The sequence below is a fragment of the Oryza brachyantha genome, chromosome 1 (assembly GCF_000231095.2).
Source record: "Oryza brachyantha chromosome 1, ObraRS2, whole genome shotgun sequence".
Classification (NCBI taxonomy): Eukaryota; Viridiplantae; Streptophyta; class Magnoliopsida; order Poales; family Poaceae; genus Oryza; species Oryza brachyantha.
In genome coordinates this window covers 29,484,433-29,505,082 of record NC_023163.2, presented here as the reverse complement: position 1 = coordinate 29,505,082, position 20,650 = coordinate 29,484,433, and the positions used below count along the sequence as shown (strand labels likewise).

At 44.7% G+C, this 20,650-nt stretch overlaps 3 protein-coding genes across 7 annotated transcripts; 1 reads left to right on the top strand and 2 right to left on the bottom strand.

Annotated features, from left to right (window-relative positions):
• Window positions 1-995: 995 nt before the first annotated feature.
• LOC102710554 (ubinuclein-1-like) lies at window positions 996-8,073 on the bottom strand. Its single transcript, XM_015832720.2, has 13 exons — window positions 7,603-8,073; window positions 6,955-7,041; window positions 6,786-6,878; window positions 6,159-6,235; window positions 5,183-5,786; window positions 4,961-5,051; window positions 4,748-4,860; window positions 4,178-4,264; window positions 3,277-3,399; window positions 3,048-3,182; window positions 2,766-2,813; window positions 1,839-1,940; window positions 996-1,635 (listed from the first exon to the last, which is right to left on the bottom strand). Exons 1-13 carry the CDS (start codon window positions 7,900-7,902, stop codon window positions 1,228-1,230), a joined length of 2,268 nt encoding a protein of 755 aa, XP_015688206.2. The 5' UTR covers window positions 7,903-8,073; the 3' UTR covers window positions 996-1,227.
• Window positions 8,074-10,603: 2,530 nt separating this feature from the next.
• On the top strand, window positions 10,604-13,249 carry LOC102722626 (MADS-box transcription factor 2). Its single transcript, XM_006645070.3, has 7 exons — window positions 10,604-10,949; window positions 11,308-11,374; window positions 11,469-11,530; window positions 11,625-11,724; window positions 11,836-11,865; window positions 11,959-12,003; window positions 12,524-13,249. Exons 1-7 carry the CDS (start codon window positions 10,762-10,764, stop codon window positions 12,659-12,661), a joined length of 630 nt encoding a protein of 209 aa, XP_006645133.1. The 5' UTR covers window positions 10,604-10,761; the 3' UTR covers window positions 12,662-13,249.
• Window positions 13,250-13,269: 20 nt separating this feature from the next.
• LOC102710267 (probable receptor-like protein kinase At1g11050) lies at window positions 13,270-20,410 on the bottom strand. Of its 5 annotated transcripts, none has more exons than XM_040521916.1 (5): window positions 19,427-20,410; window positions 19,207-19,276; window positions 18,367-18,461; window positions 17,433-17,486; window positions 13,270-16,476 (listed from the first exon to the last, which is right to left on the bottom strand). In XM_040521916.1, exon 5 carries the CDS (start codon window positions 15,494-15,496, stop codon window positions 13,571-13,573), a length of 1,926 nt encoding a protein of 641 aa, XP_040377850.1. In that variant the 5' UTR covers window positions 15,497-16,476; window positions 17,433-17,486; window positions 18,367-18,461; window positions 19,207-19,276; window positions 19,427-20,410; the 3' UTR covers window positions 13,270-13,570. The 5 variants fall into 5 exon arrangements, 4 of the variants coding, with proteins under 4 accessions (XP_040377850.1, XP_040377853.1, XP_040377856.1 ...); XM_040521919.1 differs by having other exon boundaries at window positions 13,270-16,410; XM_040521922.1 differs by having other exon boundaries at window positions 19,344-19,435.
• Between the last annotated feature and the right edge of the window lie 240 nt (window positions 20,411-20,650).

Genomic DNA, 20,650 nt, shown 5'->3' with positions numbered 1-20,650 from the left:
GTTTTGGTTAGTCTCAACTAGTGACCAAACTGCAGACGGAGTAATTCGGTTTTGAATGGTTCGGTTCCGGTTATTCAGTTTGGTTAGTCCCAACTAGTGTTAGAGTTTGAGCATGCTCAAGGACCAAGATAGAGGCATTGAAGGCGATGATGGTAGTGTAGAGGTAGCGGTGATCAAGCTTGTCGAGACTCGTGCCTTCTCTGCTTGTGCCTTGCATGCCCATCATCACATATGCATTGCGGTGTCCTCCACAAGCTTGCTGGTTTCCAGCCTCTAGTGAGAGGAGAGATAGGAAGAAGGCGGTGATGGCGGGTTGGGATGACAATAGCTGGAGATGGGTTGTGGAGACTAGTGATAGAGCTTGCTTGGTGAGGGAGTTGAAGGTGGTGGTGCGAGAGCGCAGTTAGGGAGGGCGCCGTGGCAATGCTCGAGCCCGCCTCAAGGAGGCCAGAGGCAATGAAGCCCGAGCTCGTCATACGCTTGCAGCCCCAAGTCACCACTCGCCAAGATGCGTCCCCTTCCCTACTTAGTTGCCTTGCTTGCCTCCCTACTCCGGAGCTCAGCTACTCTGCGACTATGGTAGAATAGCAGGAGGCTCCCTCCTTTCTTGGCATATCACTTTGTTAATGTCGGTGGTTGCCGCTAGAACAGGCGGTGTTGTAGAATGGGGGATGTCATAGGAATAGGGGTGGGTGTGGGGTTTGTTAGCTAGCGCGGTAAGCAGGCGGCACTGATGTGTCGCCGCTTATATACTCCCCTTCCATGCCCCTGCTCCCTGGGCACCCTTGCTCCATGTTAGCCCTAGAGTTTAGGGTAGGCGGTGTTGTTCATTCGAGTTTAACAATACATGATGGGCCAGAATTCGGATGGTGGGCAAGCCGGTCCACGGCAGCGCACAGTCGACGGGAACTCAGCCCATTACCGGGCAGTAGGCACGGAGATGGATACATATTCGCTCACAGCATCCCTAGAAAACGGGCAAGAGATAAATCACCAGTAAGGTCAATTCCATCATTTTGCAAATAAAGTAAAGTTATTAATGATGAACATGGACCAGAAGAACAATCCCATTCTATACGGGGCAATATGGAGGCTGGAAAAGCAACTATATAGATCATAAGAATTACAAGGATCAATCGCATCCTCTCCACAAGGGTATGTATCTGTTACAGCATCCGACAAGCACCTAGGAGGATTGAGATTTTCTCGATGCATACACCAAAATAATCAGCTCGGCTGTTGGTCATAGAACGGGAGGCACAGCACCGGTCCACCTGCCTCATCAGCACGCTTGGGAGCCTTATGCTTCTCTACAGGAGGCTGAGGGGGGGCCTTCACGGCGTTAGCTTGTGTATCTACAAGGTCAGATTCAGGTTTTCTCTTTTTCTTCTTCATCATCTCGCCAGCGTTTCGGTTGGCGTCATCAGGATTTGCACTTATTTCACGAACCCTGTCAAAGCCTTTTGATCCCTGGTTTTGTCCATGGTCAGTCACAGGGTACGAGGTGACAGGTTTTGTCATGGGTGGTTGCGTGACTTGCTGGACCAGTGCGCTTTGCATTACAACAGGGTAGCCATCTCGCAGCTTAGCCGCCGCGGCCAGCCTTCTTCTCTTCAGTTTCTCCTCGCTGCGAACCTGGATTAATTGAAAAGAACAGAAAATCATCAGTGTGTTTTTGTAAGAAAAAAACATTCAAGGGGTTACGCATCCAACAAATGACTTTACAGCGAGAGTTGCATGAATTATTCAATTGCAATGTGACAATTGACAATGTCATGTTTCATACTATCAGAAAATAACTTCAATCTATAGACACAAGCAAAGGAAGAGAATTGAACCTTCTGTTGGTTGTATAATGCTTTCCTTCGCTCTTTCGATCTATAAATTGCATCTTTGATTCCAACATTATCCATGGAACCTTCTGGCCACAACTCCGCCAGCTGGCACAACCGATGACATTGTAATGCAGATGACAATAAGAAAAGGCCCAAAGATGAACAATATCACTAGACTATCTCCAGTAAAAGTTCAGTCCGCATAACTACTTAGTGTACAAAACTACATCCAAATAAACACGTACTTAAAATTACATCTACAAGTTAAAGAAAAACTGGAGAGCAAGTGGACGAAGCACAACAATCAATTTGTCAAGTTTATAAATTTTACAAAACTACAGATAGTTTGATCAAACTGTCACAAAACTACAGATTTAACACATTGTTTTCACAGAAGTACAGATTTAAGGCACTGTGTTACAAAACTACTGATTTAATATCAATTTTTTCACAGAACTACAACTTTTGTAACTTAAAAAAGACAATAGTGAAACTCTAAAACCTGCAGTACTTTGATAGCCTCACCATTAAATATGTAGTTTTGTGATACAAGGCTTTAAATCTGTAGTCCTTTGAGAAATTGGCTGCTAAATCTGTAGTTTTGCGACAATTTGGTCAAAGTACATGTAGTTTTGTGAAATTTACTTGTGATATTGAGGGGAGAAAAGAAATTTGGGCTCAATTTAAGCAAAAGCAAATTTTTACATGGAAAATTATACAGTCGTAGTAATGACAATGATCAAACATCAGCAGTTAAAACAAGTTTTGAATCAGTATGAGGAAGGGCAACTAAAAGCTGGTGCACAGGAATCTAGACAAGGTCTAGTAAAATTATCATGAATTCTTTTAACAGACATCACAACGGTCCCTTTAGTTGTCCAAAAATCTTCTAGAGAAATGGTAAGAAATATAAATGGCCAGGACTATTACCTCCACATATAACTTCCTGCTTTGAGGGCCCTTATCTTCATCCATACCCTAATAAGTATGCAGATAAATATACATTTATAGACAGTCAAATAAGTTAAAAGGAGGGCCAAAGCTGGTATATCGTTAAGTCAGCTTTGTCCTAAAGCATCTTTGCTGCTTGTTCATCTAATACAAACGATGAAGAAAAAAAAACTAGATATACTTGTATATTTATTTCCACCAACATAAAAATGATAAGACTAATAGAACCTTGAAAAACATAATATATCTACATGTTTATACCTCAACATACAGATCATACAGGTCACAGATCCTGTCCTCCAATGTAGAATCCATTACAGACTTTGCTTTTAAAGATCTTTTGTCATCATTCGCAATTTGAAAATCATCAGATGTTCCACCCTGGTGTTCGTTGACCTGGTGGCACGTATAAAACATGACATCTTAGAATCAGACATGATACATGAAGATGTGATCCTCATTAGCATGGAAACATCCTGCTTCCATTCACCTTAGCCTTGGCAGCCACACGTGATTTGATCATTTCATTGATCTCCATTTTTACACGTTGGAACTTATCAGCTTTCTCTTGTTTAGCAGACAGACCTGATTCTACCATTTCTTTCATGTTTCTCTATTAAAACAAAATAAAAGCATGGATCAGATGGACTAAACAAACACAAAGAATGCAATATCATGGACATGTTGTTTGAGTGAATGATCATTTGATCAACCAACAGGATCGGTAGACCACATAGCATACCAACACAAGCATGACATAGAAACTACAAACAAATTAACTGTAATAATAGAAACCACAAACAAGTATGTTTTTCCTTTTTACCACAAATGCATGAAAAAGGTGCATGTCTTGAGTAATATTACATCAAAATCATTATTGTTTGTGGTGGTGGTTGGAGTATTTGATAAGGCTCCATAACGGAGTTAATTGTTTCATGACAACAAAGGCATAAATCCTCACAGGGTTTATAAAACAAATACATAATGAGAAATATCAAATTAAATAAAGTACCAAATTAAGCGCTATGTTCTATAGCCATTAATAAGAAATTGGCACGGTGTTGAGTGTTTGAATTCGATTTTTCTAGACAGCTAATGCATATAAAGGTGTCTTAAATTGATTGTTTGAAGAATGGAAACATTGATTTCATCATTTTTTTTGCCAACAAGTTACTGGGCAAAGTCATATGAAATGTTATATGTTGACGATCATGTTGGTGCCTAAAAGATTTTAAAAAAAGGTTTCCTTTTTAATAGAACAAGTTCTTCGTTTTTTTAATCAAATATGGAAAATGCAAAAAACAAGTCAAATCAAAATAATAGGGAAGCACTATCCAATATTAACAAAACTTCAAGTACTAAGAACATGTTTAATTACTCCCATTGTTTACCCTGAGTGTCCTACGCTGCACAATGTGCCCAACTATGCCCATGAGGCGATCCATTAACGCATGTTCTTGAATCTTTCCCTGGTTTGCCTGCACAGATCAAAATACTAGAAGTATGAACTACAAAAGGCTGGCATGTAGGCAGTACAGGGTTCATGAAAGTGAGCACAAAATCATCAAAATGGAAAATGGATTCTGCATAGCTTGACATCGATTCATGAATCGAGGCAAACTAGCAATAGTACAAATGAATTAATATTCCACAAACTTGCAATTGAGAATAAGCAACGGAAGTACATCAGGTTTTTACATAATTGCCAAGTTTGAGCTACCCTGAAAGGTAGCTTCCATTGACATTTTAGAGAAAACTACAGTGCGTAAAAGAGATGCATAGATACTGGGTACATAAATCATAAATTTTCGTAGTAATTTTAGACGGCTAAAGAAATTCCATTAACAGTCACATGATGAACTATTCACCAGTCAAGAACATGCAAGCATATTTAATAAGCATGGAATTCACGCATTCGATACAATGAAATCACAAGGAGATTTGGTTGTGCTACTACATACCGATAGCCTTGCAACCTTAGCAAGTTTTTGCTTTACTTCTGGAGGCAACCGTCTTTTAACTGTTACCTGGCCATTTAGATCTAGCTCGTTCATATCAATAGCTGGTGGTCTGTCTGCAAGGAGAATGCCAAGTACCTAAAATTACTTCCAGAACTACTCCATGGGTCAATAGAAGGGCTTCTGTAAAGCAAGGGAAAGCCATGTGATACTCACATTCAGCAGCAATCTTTTCCAGATCCCGAATAGCTCTCTCAAGCCTAGTGCCTTTAGGTTTGGTACCAGAACCCTCCCTAGAAGTAATTGGCTGCAAGGAAATAAGAGTAAAATTAAGTAAATTTCTAGGATTATACAGGTTAAATATAAAGCTATATATATAGACCGCTGAGGTCTGATGTTCTTTTTGTGCACAAGTTCGCTGATATGACGAACTCTTACCATTACTTGTGCAGAATATACCACACCAGTTGTTGCCATGCCAGAAAATTCACCCATTCCATGCTTCTCTTTCCGATGAATTTTGTTTGTTGGATCTCGATTTTCCCCAGTATAGGCCCTTTTTTGTTGGAAATCAAGTTGCATTGAAGTTTCCCTATCCCTGTATGCTGAATAGGCATAGTCATATGCCTCCACGGTTTTCGACCTATGAGTGAAATCAGTAGGCTGAACTGCTGCAACTTTATGCTTTTCCAAGTCTTTCAGCTCCGACGAAGCATGTGGCATATCCTTACTAGATATCTTTGTAGATGCCACAGTATCAGAACCCATGGGAAAATCCATGGATTTCCTTTTGTGGACTCCAGGAGCACCAGTTATGTTCTTCACCACTCTGTTGTCTTCATGGTAATACTCACCATAACCTAAGTTGCTATTGGTTAATTTCTTCCCAACATGTGGACCACTTCTTGCAGCGGATTTTCCAGGCATGTTGCCAATGCTTGAATAATCAACTGGAGCGACCTGGTTGTTTTCAATATGACCACTTGATGAATCTTTTCTTCTCCTTTTCTTTGGTGCAGCATTTGCTGATGTACCAGCTTCACTGCAAAACACAGCCACATTAGCATATATTATCCATTCTGGCATATATGTAAATATGTAATGCATGCAAACAAGTAAGCATGTTGCTGTTATTTTTTCCATTCCTTTGATTAATTTGGCATAAATCATCTATCACACCACATATGAATGCATTTGTTTCTGTTAATATGTATTTGGTTTTGATGGATGAATGTTTCTTGTAATAAGGAAAGGACTGCATATCCTATTAAACAAGATACAATAGTCAATAAATGATAACAGCCTATGGAATGGTGTGATAGGGTGCCCTCAATGAGCATCAGCACCAGAGGATTGGATATAAATACTGCTCCTCTATTGGCCCCAAACTAAAGGGATTTTTTAGGAATCTTACATCTGTTCCAGCTTCCCTTTGTTAACAAAATATCCATCGTGCTTAGTCTTCAAATTATCGACTTCAAAATACTCGTCCTACAAAGATATGAAACATGAAAGCAATCACCAATGAGACAATGACAACACACTCAATATATATGCATATACAGATTGACAAAGCAGAATATATGTTTTGAGGATGCCAACCAGAAGGATAGGCAGTTGTGCACATGCTATCATACATATAAGCTGGCACTATGATTTCTATGTAAACCAAGTCATATAAGTACATGAGTACATGACACAGGGTGAGGGGTCACCCAATATTCTGTGAACATTTCAGTGCCACCATTTCCTATATATACCAATGAGCCATACATGACATATGAAACTATATAAGAAAGAATTCTTTGTTCACCTAACAATAAACTGAGTTCATGAGGGTATTACAAGAATAAATAAAAAAAATGGTGGGTTCTGATGGTAAATCATGAGTTTGTCATAGCAGTATTATCTGGTGTGGTCTGCATCATTACATTGTAAAAAAGAAAAATGCAATGAAAGACAATCAGAAAAGAGATGATAAAATGCTCCTAAGGAAGATATATACATTGAAGTAAAAATTAGATATGATTGAATAACTAACCAATTCAGCATCATCAATAAAAGAATCCTCAGTGTCGTATTGATCATCATCCGGTACATCATCAAGATCTTCTTCATCACTACTATGTTTGCCCTGGCAGTTTCAATGAAGAAAAATCAGAACTCGGAACTCAACGAATGGTGAATCCAGCGTCAGGGGCATTCATTACCATGTAAAGGCGCTCAATTTTCTCAATAACGGCACTGAACCGATTTGGTTGTGCTGGATCCTTTGAATCATTTTCTGGAGGATGCACCTGATTCAAAATTTCAAATTGTACAATAAATTAGTGTCAGATACAGCAGTCTTCAGTGTCCAGCATAACCTATCCATTCTTCTCTAGATGTAGAAGTACAAGGTCTGACTAAAACATATAAAATTGAATTGTAAGGTTTAGAATAAGTTACAATGACAATAGAAAATGCCAGTAACTATGGCATAATTTTCTTCTACAGTGGCATCCTGACAGAGGTTTGGCCGTAATGGCTAGGCACTAGTTTCCAGCAGAGATTAATCCCAAGGTAACAGGAAGAGACATTAAGCCATTTCAAAATCCGAAGTGATAACGCCAGTAATCAGCCAGGAAAAAGAAAGCCGCCCAGTACTCATAAGACATGAAAATAGCTTTTCTGCATTTACCCTAACCTAAGAAAGCTATATCCTGCAAGAGGCACAAAAGCACCACTTTTCCACTTCCGGATCTAACATTTAGGCTTCCAATCTATCTATTTAGATCAACTCACAGAGAGCACCTATGCAGAACGCGTACTAAAGCAGTTGACCAACCGACAGTAGCAACAGTAATGGTAGTGCTTACCGCACCAGGCTGACCGGGCAGAGCAGGGAAGGCCGGCTCGGACGCCGCCAACGCCGGCGCGGCCGGTGGAGGCGAGGTGGCCGCGTGGCCGGCCTCCCTGAGCAGCTTCTTCCACGACACGATGGTGGTCTCCCCGGACTTGAGCTCCACGGAGAAGACCTGCCTCCTGCATCCCGCCGCGGCGTCCTGAGCCGCCGCCGCCGCCGCGGCCGGCACCTGCTGCGCAGCGAGCGGGAGAGGCGCCACGGCGGAGGCGGCGGCGGCGGATGAGGAGGAAGGGGCGGCCACGGGATCTTCCATGGGCGAAACGGCGGGCCAGTTGGGGCTCTCACGGCATCAGATCGAGCTGCGTGCCGTGGGGCGGGAAGGGAGCTAGGGTTTTGGAGGCGGAGAGAGAGAGAGGGGGGGGGAGCAAACCGCTCTCCTAGGTTTTGGTCGGAGGAGACGGCGGCGCGGGGGCGGAGAGCGAGGTGGGAATGCGGAGCGGCGGGGGCGGGGGCGGGGTACCCGCCGTAGATTTCTCGTCGCCGTTGGCTCGGCGTGCCGCCTCGCCGCCGTTTACCTTTCCCGTTTCCCGAGCACGGAGCCCTGCCCTGATGGGCCGCGTTTGGTTGAGTGGTTGACTCGCGCCTTTCTTGGGCCGTGATGATCTCGCTGGATCTCAGGCCATCTGCGATCGATTTTGCTTCCATGAGTCTTCTTGAGGCCGATTAGGCGAAGTCAACTAGAGCGTATGCAGTTCCTCAAAAAAAAAAAAAAAAACTAGAGCGTATGCACGGGCTGGGCCCACTGTTGGGCCGTGGAGAAGTATGGGCTTCCCTACTTTTATCCAAAATGACGCTTACTCCCTCCTTTCCAAAATGAATCAATTTTTAGAGTTTTAAATTTGTTCTAAAATAAATCATTTTTTCACTCTTACCTACTCTTGGTTTGTATATCGAGAAATTTTATCCTTTTAATATCCATAATACTTTCATCATTTAGCTAACTCCATAGTACTTTCTTGGGAAGCTAGGGATTGATTTTTGTAGGGACAGATGGAGTACTAGTAGAAATTTGTTAGCACTGGATTGTGTTTGGGCGTAGCTATGTAAAAGGATCTGTAACCTAGTGGTTACAAGAGTCTTAGTAGCGCTTGAAGTCATAGGTTCGACTTCTTGTTGAAGCGAATTTTTCAGGACTCTAACAGCTTGGTGCTTTCAATGGTAGGCGACGTACCCATCGATAGCGAGGTGCTCATGGTGACTTCATTAATCTTCAGGATTTGTCGGTCAATCTTCGAATGTACTCTTAGGAGAGTATGTGCGTGTGTTATGAGCGTTAATATTGTATTGAGCGTCTCGTTGTACCGTGTTCTAAAGAAAACTGTGTAGCAGACTTTCATCCTAAGAAACCAAAAGGCCAACCGTCGCCTCGCCCTGAGAAAACTGAAAGGATCAATCACTACCTCTTGCATACTAGATCGTGTTTAATGGATCTATTCTCAGTAAGCTCATAAAATAATCACTAATGTATTATAACTCAATATCTCGTTACAAAGCACGGAAAATTTACTAGTCATGCCAAAATTTGGCAGTGTTTTTATGATAGAACTTTGCATATTTGGTTTGTTATCTTAACTAAAAATTGCTAAAGCTCGAAGTAACAATGAAGTAGCCTTATATTTCATTTTTCCCGAAAATCAGATCTAACCTGATAGTGATTTAAACTCTTCAAAACAAAAACTACGCAGGTAACTTTGAAAATGTTAAAATCAACTTTATTTTGTAAAGTAATAATCATTTAAATACATTCACAGTGCAAGATCTTCGATCGAGATGTGGCCCTAGAGAGAAAATAAAATGCCATATAAGTTGAGACCATCCCCTCTCTCGTAGTGCAAAATAGTTTTTTCATGTTGACTCCTATTGTTTTCTACTCTAATCCTCATTTTTTTTTCAAGTTACATGTATATCCTATAAATAAGAATATATAGAGAGATAGAGATAGAGTAGTGACCCTCCCTTGCTCCACGACACACTCTCTTTGTGTTTTTATTCCCCCTCAATGACATGCTAGTCACCAATCTCTTCTCCTTTACCGATGACCCGCTGCCGCAAGCCCCTATGCCCTCCAGTGATGATGTCTACACTACCATTGTCCCTTCCCCTTCGGATCGAGGCAACCGCGGTACAGATTGACGACAATCGTTGAGCTCTTCAATGTAGCAGTACCCTTGTCAAGTGATATTGCCAGGAGTAAAGGCCTTGATGGCGAATCTGCCTCATCAAAACGCGGATCAACTCCTCCGTCACACATCCCCCTCTCCATGCTAGTGGATCAAGGTTACAAGCTCCTCCTCTGCAACACCTCCCATATCCACTCTCAATGCAGATGGATCAGGATAGGAAGGTCAAGGTCGTCGCTGATCTTTCTCTTCAGCATAAGATTATCGCAGGGCCACAAGGAGGCAGGGTCGTCGCTGATCTTCTCCTCCAACATAAGATTGTCGTAGGGTCAGAGGAAGGCAAAGGTGTGACTTTTAAAAAAAACCTATTGTATCCCGTGCTACCTCTGTAAGTGTCTTGTAGAAGGTGAGTGTGACCTAGCTAGCGAGACTACTCACTCGCCCTTTCTCTCTTCTATGGATGACGATAACAGCGTGGTATTATAAGACCACTTGTCACGTCTCCATACTGCAAATGCTACGAGAAGTGGACCGTATCTGCGGAGGTACATGCATACAACATGCGAGTAGACTTATACAGTATCGCAGACAAGGACACAACAGAAAGTACAGTACCTGAAAACGTCTCTAATCAAATCAATAGCAATCAATCCCTCCTCGCCTTTCGGCTTTCCAGCAACCGAAATAAATCGGACGTGGAAGCAAGCCAACGGAAGCAAAGCAAAGCAGGGGAATTGCCGTTTCGGGAGCACCCTACTGAACTGCCCCGAAAGCCTCCTCATCACCATTCCTCTTCCTGCCATGGCGAACTCCTTTACTCCTCCTCCTCCTCCTCCACCACCAGCACCACCGCCTCGCCCTCGCCCAACCACACCACATCATACCGACGCCACCAGCCAAGGCAAGTGGAGGAAGAAAGGCGAGAGCGCGCTTGTTGTTGTTGACTGTTCGTTGCTGCCGGCAGCTAGCTGGAGGAAGGAGGCGGAGGCGGGATGGGGCGCGGCAAGATCGAGATCAAGAGGATCGAGAACTCCACCAACCGCCAGGTGACCTTCTCCAAGCGACGGAGCGGGATCCTCAAGAAGGCGCGCGAGATCAGCGTCCTGTGCGACGCCGAGGTCGGCGTCGTCATCTTCTCCAGCGCCGGGAAGCTCTACGACTACTGCTCCCCAAAAACTTCGTGCGTGCCCGTATCTTCTCGTTTATATATTTCCCTGGTTCTTTGCACATAATATTTTTCTGTGTAGTGTTTGTCTAGATGGGGAATAGACGCAAGAATCATTTCGATGAAACAGCTAGGTTAAAGATTTAGTTTTTATCACTACCTCGGATGCTACCAACTTTCCATGAACGGAATTGTGTATTTGTGTTAGGTCTGCGTTTGTGGCTAGATTTGTTTCTTGTTCGTTTAAACTTTAAAGTCAGTTTCTGTTGCAGAAAAATGTCTCTTTTTCTAAATTCGGTTTTGAGTTATGATATCTGCATCTGTTGCCCTGGCACGTTTGGTAACCTTCCAATGGTGGAACATGTATATATAGGCTATCAAGAATCTTGGAGAAATACCAGACCAACTCCGGAAAGATACTGTGGGATGAGAAGCACAAGGTATTTCAGAGCCAGAAGAGCACATTTGTTTATAGATCTTATAGAAACATATATAAGAGTTATTTCTCACTGATTAGCGCATGAATCTTTCCAGAGCCTTAGCGCGGAAATTGATCGAATCAAGAAAGAGAACGATAATATGCAGATTGAGCTCAGGTAAATTCGTCAGCCTTAAATAGGTTATATGTGGAGTTCAGTATTACTGTATTGGTGTCTGCGTAGATTACAGTCGCCCATTTTTATGGTACAGACACTTGAAAGGCGAAGATCTGAACTCGCTGCAACCCAAAGAGCTTATCATGATTGAGGAGGCACTTGACAATGGGATTGTGAACGTGAATGACAAACTGGTAATATGTCATTTCTCTTCACAGTTCTTTTGGCCTTTCATCGGTTGACAACATAGGTATTGCACTTTTTAGATTTCTTCATTACTGATGTTGCTTTGTTTATGGGTGCAGATGGACCATTGGGAAAGGCACGTGAGAAATGTATGGCCTAGTTTGAATATATGATTAGTTCTCATGTGTTGGCAGTTCCCTTTTATGCTTTGGGCTCATTCCTGTTATCTTGATCAACCGCAGGACAAGATGCTGGAAGACGAGAACAAGTTGCTGGCCTTTAAACTGGTAGGTAACTTTGCAGAATGGTCTGGCTTGTAACGCTTGTTGAACTTAAACTTCAAGATAAATTGTTTGCATACCAGTTCACTTATATTCACCATGTAAGCTACGTTTGCACATTGATTCAGTGAGGCCATTGTTTGAACGCTTGTCGTCAAAATTTCGACCAGCATTTTTCTCAGTGAGAATTTTATATGTTCTATAAGGAAAACAAATGAAATTCCTAAGATACTAAAACCCCCAACGATCACTACATCAGTTATGGAAGTTGGCAACATTCTGTAGTACTAACTTATGAAGCAATCAGAGGATTTAAATGCCTTCTTATATCCTGGTTTTAGTTTTACATTACTCATTTCCAACAACAACTTTTGCTTTACCTTGTACTAGCAATATTGTCAAAGCCCACAGAGATAAAGCAACTAAATTAGTTTGTCTGTCAGATAAAGCTACTATACCTGCTGTGGTAGTTTGTCTGTCAGATACTCCCTTACCTAAGACATTGTTTTTAATCCTTCTCATGCAGCATCAGCAAGATATAGCGCTGAGCGGGAGCATGAGAGATCTTGAGCTTGGGTACCATCCAGACAGGGACTTTGCGGCCCAGATGCCAATCACCTTCCGCGTGCAGCCCAGCCACCCCAACCTGCAGGAAAACAACTAATAAGCTGCTAAATCGCCCCCCGCCACTTCATCTGGTTATCTCACACACCACTGGCTTGTATCCTAATGCATTGCCAACTGTATCTCTGTTTCACGTCTGTTTCGATGAACTATTGAACATACATGTCATATGTAAGTTGCTTGGTGTGCCAGTGCCAATATATAGTTTATCTCTAGTAGAAGCTCCTTGCTTGCCGGTCTGCCCTCATGGTAGATGGCACCAGCCATGGGGGCTACCTCAGATATCAGTAAGTGTGATTTGTGTTATCACTGCATTTGTCAAACGGTGAATAGTTTGTCATCGTAGCAAACAATGTATCAAAGCTTGGTTTCTTGGAGAATTTTTACTGTCCAACAGGGGGAGGCGGTACCATATCCTAACCGTTGATCTAGCGAGATCTAACGGCTGACATCCCTCGTTTCGCTTGAGTTTCAACACAAGATAGTACACTGTCAGCTACGGAGTTTCATTAAAAAAAAAAAATGTGATAGGAGTATGTGGATCTTGGCATCAGTTAGTTAGTACTTGCAAACTAAAGTATACATCATATGCAAAATGTAATTAGCATTCAGCACAAAGTCAGTCATTTAACTTCCATTGACATCAATTAATGTTGATGCGGGACTCTGAACTTCTGTTACTCAGCATTTTGTTGTAAAAGTGTTGCATATATACGCATGTAAAATTGCAGATCCATGTCTCCGGATCCAAATATTCTCTCCGTTATATATTATAAGATTTTCTAATATCGACTAAATTCATATGTGTGTTAATAAATCTAAACACATATATAACACATACATTGATACATAGATGAATCTAAGTAAATTCAAAAAGTCTTATAGTATAGAACAGAGGGATTTCACGTTGCATCCATCAACGGTTGATACCACTGCCGAGGCCATCGGTTTATCGGAGCATGTCGCCGAAGTCCATGAACGGACCGCCCAACACCGACGAGACGCTGAAATTGCCTTCACCTTCGTCGAACGCCATCCTTTGGCCGTACGGCTGCGGCCGTTCCGGCAAGTCGGGCATGTCCATGTCCCCTTCCAGCATCCTCAGCGCCTCCGGCATGGTGGGGCGGCACGCCACCGTGACGTGCGCGCACAGGATCCCGACGAGCACGAACCTCTCCATGGCGTGAACCCCGGCCGGGCCCTCCCGCTCGCGCAGCGCCTCGGCGATCACCTCCGGCGCGCGGCCGGCCTTGACGAGCGTCCACGCCCAGTCGGTGATCAGCACGACGCCCGACGGGTCGGAGAGGTCGAGCGCGCGCCGGCCGCTCATCACCTCGAGCACCAGCACGCCGAAGCTGTACACGTCGCTCTTCTCGGTGAGCTGCCCGTAGAGCGCGTACTCCGGCGAGAGGTAGCCGTGCGTGCCTGCCACGCGCGTCGTGAGGTGGGACTGCCCCTCCCGGCTCCGGCGTGCCAGGCCGAAGTCCGCCACGCGCGCCCGCATGTCGGCGTCGAGGAGTATGTTGGTCGCCTTGATGTCCCGGTGGTAGATCCCCGGCTTGACGCCGTGGTGCAGGTACTCGAGCCCCCTCGCCACGTCCAGGATCACGCCCCGCCGCTGCGTCCACGACAGCGCCGGCCGCCGTCCTCCCTCGCCGCCGTCCTGGAAGATGTAGTGGTCGAGCGAGCCGTTCGGCATGTAGTCGTACACGAGGAACATCTGCTTGCCTTCGTCGGCGTCGTCGTCGGCAATGCAGCACCCGCGCAGCGGCACGAGGTTCCGGTGACGGAGGTGGCTGATGATCTCCACCTCGTTGGTGAACTCCTCGTCCCCGCCCTCCATGTCCGGGTCGAGCATCTTCTTGACGGCGACCACGGACCCGTCGTCGAGCGCGCCGCGGTACACGACGCCAAACCCGCCGCGGCCGATGAGGTTCCGCTCGGCGAACCCGCAGGTCGCCTTCGCCAGCTCGCCCATGCTGAAAAGAACCGAGCCGACATTCGGCCGAGGGCGCGACATCCGCCGCTCGTCGGAGAAACCGCGGCTCTTTCTCTTGTTGCTGTCCTGCCTCCTCCTCCAAACAAGTAGCGCTGCTATGAGGGAGACGAGCAGGACGGAAGCGACTGGGATGGCGACGGTGACGGTGTGGTTGGAGCTGGACGTCGGCGAAGAAGAGGCCGAAGGGGTGGAGAGTGCGAGGCCGAGGGCGCAGTTGGCTGTGCCGGGGGAGGTAGGGCCGGCAGAACTGGAGATGCCGGCGGCGTAAAGGACGGTGAGGTAGAAACAGTTTTGCGGATTTGTTGCCTTCGCCGCGGCGGCGACGAGTCTACCTAAGGCGTCGATAGCGGCGGCGAGGCAGCTGGAGCAGACCGACAGGTCGGCGAGATCGGAGCCACATGAGGAGTTGAGGCTGGCGAGAACGGCTGCGTTGCCAACGGTGGCGACATACTGCTCGGCGGTGGTGACTCCGGCGCAGTAGGACGGCGAGATGGCGAGCTGGGACGGAACGGGCCAGCAGGCCGGCACGATGGTGTCCGGGAGCGAGAGCGGCGGCGAGGCGAGCTCGTCGGAGAAGGCGCGGAGGCAGGCGGCCGAGGCGTCCGCGGACGGGAGCCGGAAGTGGCCGGTGCTACGTAGCCGCGCGGCGAGGCCGACGCCGAGCACGGAGACGAGCGTCGTGCAGCAGGCGGTCTGGTTGGCCACCGGCGGCATGCACGGCGCGCGGTCCCACGGGAACTCCCGCACGTACCCCAGGTCGAGCGGGCACGCCGCCGAGCTATTCCCTCCCCCCGCCGCCTCCACCGCCGGCGACGCCTCACACGTCACGACGACGACGACGGCGGCCAGTCGGAGAAGCGCCCAGGCGATCGCCATCGCGAGCAAACGAAGCGAGGCGGCGAAAGTGGAAGTCACACTGACCTCCCCTCCCCCGTGCCTCCAAACGTTTTAAAGCGCGCCACTGGGGAAGTCCATGACCCGTGGGGCCCATCCCGCAAAAAGTCCAAAAGTGAGGCCCACATGTCAGCGATCGACCCGTCCGGAGTCGATTGCCCCGCCGCGTCGCGCCGTCGGCCAGGAAGCCGCCACGCCCCGTCGTTTCGCGGGGAAGCCGCCGTCGGAGAAAGCAGCGGGCATGGCCTTGTTTGCTCACCACCACATGCCTTACTCGCTCGTCCGTTCTCCACTCCCTTTATCTCACTATTATCTCTGAATTTACCACCCATTATTCAGAGTTTTTTCCATGCCTAAACCACAATTCAGAGTTTTTTTTTTACTTTCTTTCTTTTCAAGCTGTGTTTATAGTCAAACTGCAAGATGGATTCAGGATTAGGCGAAGGAAGTCAACTCAGAGCAGCTCTGGTTTCGGTCTCACGGTGAGGATCATGAGAAAGTTGGTTCCGTGTAGCTAAAAGGATATGCATCACGGGGGTGGTTGATAGCTCCCTTTGCAGCGAACAAACTATATGGTGAGGTGTCGGTGATGAACTGATGATCGATGCCAAGCTAGATGGATTGAGCCAACGAACTGACGATACTTTACCCGTTCTTACTGCTGTAGAACACGTCGTCGATTCATGTCAGCTTCTCACTTCTCAGTCATCGCTCTATATATACTCTCTCTGTTTTATAACGTAAGACTTTCTAGTTTTGTCTAGATGCTAATAAATCTAGGCATTATATAAATTATATGCATTCTTACGATATGAAATCATAGGAGAACAGTAGGTGTGTATATTCACGAACATATCTTGAGGGTTACAGACGACAGAGACGATCGTTGCAATGTCCTGGAATAGAAAGGAATGACGGCCCGTATAGCAGGTTCAGTTAGCCCAACAACGATTGTTCTGGACCTAATTGGATCACAGATATTAAACATTAGAGTAAAGTGCACCAGCGGTACTTAAACTTGTATGCATGTGTCATCTAGATCCTTGAACTCTTAAAATACATTTTTGGGTCCCGAACTTGTCTGAGGGTGTCATATAGGTCCAAACGGGCTCCGACCCGCTCCATTCGCTGACGTGTCATGTCACGGTGGCGCCTACATATTGGTGGTGCCATTTGAGTCCCACATGTCATTATCTCTCTCCTCCTTATTCTTTTCTCTTCCTTCTCGTAGACGCCACCGTGGTATGCCACGTCAGCGGATAGAGCGAGTTAGAGCCTGTTTGGACCTATATGACATCCCCGGACAAGTTCGGGGACCTAAAAATGTATTTTGAGAGTTGAGGGACCTAGATGGCATATACACACAAGTTTAGTGACCGCTGGTGCACTTCACTCTTAAACATCTATATGAGTTGCATTGGGCCTAGTTGAATCGCAAAGAATTGGTGACCTGGCAATAGATTCGATATAATTCAATAAGCTCTACTTAGGTTATTCCCAATGCTCTACTTCATATAATTTTGGGTCTGTCTATTGATCAAATATTTAAAAATTTTAATTTCATCAATCAAATTCGGTCACTTTCACTGGACAATAATTTAAAGGCATACATGCAAGTCACAAATCTCATACACGCCCTTCCCTCGACCCCCTCCCCCGCATGCATTGAGCGTGTGTTTGACCGAAAAACAAAAAATCAAACGTTTGATCAATAGCAAAAGTGTAAAATTTTGATATAATTATATTTAATTATAGATTTAACGAAACTAATTTGGTGTTGTATATGTCACTATATTTATCTACAAATTTGGTCAAGCTTGGAGTAATTTGACTTTGACTAAACTCAAAACGACTTATAACTTGAAACAGACAGAGTACTAAGCATATGACCCGATAATAGTCTATCATCAATTCTTACCGAGTAGAGAAGAACTTGAGTGGACGGCGCGCGTTGCGTGCCCTACCAACCTATCTGCAATTAGGCCAACAAAATAGGACATTTTCCGGTTATAAAGATTTTATGTATCAACCCACCTTTATGAATCTCAATAGCTAAAGATGAATCAAAAACTAAATCTTAAGAACAAATCAGTAATAGATAGGTAGAAACAAAAAGGATGCAAACCTATTGTCCTATTCACCCTAACTGATGCGTGGAAGGAAGTTGGTCCTTCATCTTGTACAAATTCATTGCATTTTCTTCTAGTTTCTCATATTATTCACAAAGCAATAGTGATATCCATTTTAAGATGATACCTTATTGATGTATGGTAGATTAGGTAACCTAAAATAGAATAAGAGTTTGGGACCTGACCTATTACAACTGGTTAAACCATAAAATTTAAATTTGTTACAAAACTAATAAAACCTTATTTTCTAAATTTATTTCAAAAAAATAGTTGCATATTCATCAATAATGATCAAAAGCCAACTCTTTAGTCTTACAATCCAAGGTAGTAAACTATAGTCACATAACATACTCAAAGAGGTAGTCTGGAATATACTTATATGGTATGCTGCTCAACACAAAGAGGAAAATTGGTGTTTATTCCTAAATATTATATAAGAGATTTGGTTGTTAAAAACAAACAAAAAAAATATAGCCTTTTGCAACCCATGCAATCGCCTAACACATTAGATGATTACCCCACATCTACTATCCATGTCAACTCAAATAATGCGAGATCATACATAGCACTACAAGTCAGCAGCATATCCAAATATATCATTGGATGATTGTATCCACCAACACTGAAACACCGAAAGATATATCTTTTAATAGAACACAAACATATTTGTAGAGCAAAAGAGCAAGGAAAGACTGGGGGGCAGAGGAAAAAAAATCAAGAGACCTAACAGAGCTCCTCAGGCACCAAACATATTAGGGTAATCTAGTGACCTCGTATTTTCCAATCCATTCGGAAGCCTGAGACCAGAGGCAACAAACCTGTAATGTAAAAGAAAAATAAAGCTCTCATCAAACAACGAAAAGAAAAATAATTATGCACTTCTGGTGTTTTCTATTCTTGTGCGGCAATTTAGTCCAAACAACTAATCAAGATGAAGTAAGTATGTCTGTGACTGGGTTTCCTCTTCAAGGTATGACCGGGTTCCTGTTAATTAGTACTTCCAAGTTTTATTTTAGAACAAAGCCAAAATAAACTTCTCGGTGCACAAAAAGATATACATTTAGGTGGCCTCATATTTTCCAATCCATTCAGAAGCCTGAGACCAGAGGCAACAAATCTATAATGTAAAAGAAAAATAAATCTCTAATCAAACAACGAAAAGAAAAATAGTTCTGCACTTTTGGTGTTTCCTATTCTTGTGCGGCAATTTAGTCTAAATAACTAATCAAGATGAACTAAGTCTGTCTATGATTGGTTTTCCTCTTCAAGGTATGACCATGTTCCTGTTAATTAGTACTTTCAAGTTTTATTTTAGAACAAAACCAAAATAAACTTCTCGGTGCACAAAAAAATATACATTTAGGAACTATGAACTATAACCCTGCAGAGATAATTGTTTCAGATATAATTTGAAGTCCAGATTAACTGGCAACTCACTTTTCCTAGGACACCAGACATCAAATTGATGACCTCTCACACCTAAGATGGTTGCCAATCTGGCCATGGAACAAAATAGAAGATATGACTTCCGTTGATTTGCTAAGGGACAAAAAAAAAAACTACCTATTGATGGCCAAGCACCTCAACATCTCCCCCCACTGTCAACACCTCATTTGTCGTCCTTCTAACTTCTCTGAAAAAACAAAATTTCTAGATCAGGAGAAGATGAAATCCATAGCAAAATTGTTACGAATATTTACCTAGGTTAGTAGTTTGCTTCATTGGTCGCTAGTTGGGCTTCAAGCTGAAGTAGCATTGATAGCAAGAAAATCTATGCCGATACCTTGCTCGTCAGGTCGAGGCAGCCATCACCGAGGTGCCTCCTGCCACCAGCACCGCCCACGAGCCTCATGCGTTAGTTGTCGCCCTCGCCTCCAGGCGTCCGGATCCGCCAACAGGGAGGTTGTGGCCACCAGATCTGCCTAGCACGGCCTCCCCTCTACCAGATCTGGCCCCATGGTGGCAAAGCGGAGTTGCGTCGATGCAACTCATTTGAGTGCGAGAAGAGAGAGAGCGGTGGTACCGACAACAGCGAGGAGAGCGGGGGCAGCGACGGCACTGCGAGGAGGACGCGACCCACCAGAGCAATCGACGAGGCGGCGACGGCGTGGGATAGTGGAGGGATGACGTCGCGTTGGGTGGCCGGCGTGGCGGGGGCGGCGAGTCGGGGGCCGGCCGAAACAGCAGCCGGCTGACCCGCCGGGGGCGGGGGCGGCGCCGGCACGAGCGGAGGCGGAGGCGGAGGCGGGGCGAGCAAGAGGCGGCGTCGGGGAGGAGGGCAGGGGGAGGCCGTGAGATGGCTAGGGTTCCTTGAGTATATCCTTTTCAAAAAGGCCCCTCTCATTTATGTTTTTAAGACCCGCGGTCCTATTATCGGATTTTTCTCTCCTTCGCATAGGATTTTCTATTTTGTGGAGGATCTTTAAGTAAATATCCTGAACATAAGAATGTATTCACGGGGACTAATAACAAATAACCGGTGACTTATAAGAAATTACCAACTACTATAAGGGTTTTTTTGCAAAATGGCCGGAAAAGGACGGGGGCGGCGTGTCGGCCTCCGCTGTGGCCACACCAGCGCAAAACTCTCCAGAGGCCTCAAAATCCCGCTGCTTTTAAGTATTGTAATTTGTTGGTCATTACCTCCTTTTGGGCCTATTCGTGGGAGCTTTAGATTTAGATTCTGAGAAGCAGCTGCATGGTAGCCAGCTTCTTAGAATCTGGAAAATCTCCTAAATCCAGCTTCTCCAGATTCTGGATTCTTAGTTTATTTTCCAGAATCTGTAACTATAGATTCTCAGAAGTTGTGGACCGTTTAGGACAGCTTTTGGCAAAAGCAGCTTCTGGTAAAAGCTGCAGCTAGGAGAAGCTCCCCTAAACAGGCCCTTTGAACCATACTGTGCCCTGTGGTTGCCCTTGAAAAGTTGGAGGGTCTAGTCTATGGCCCTTAATGGATGAGAAGTGGGAGAAATGAATAAATCATCGAAATAAAATTTATGAATAAAAT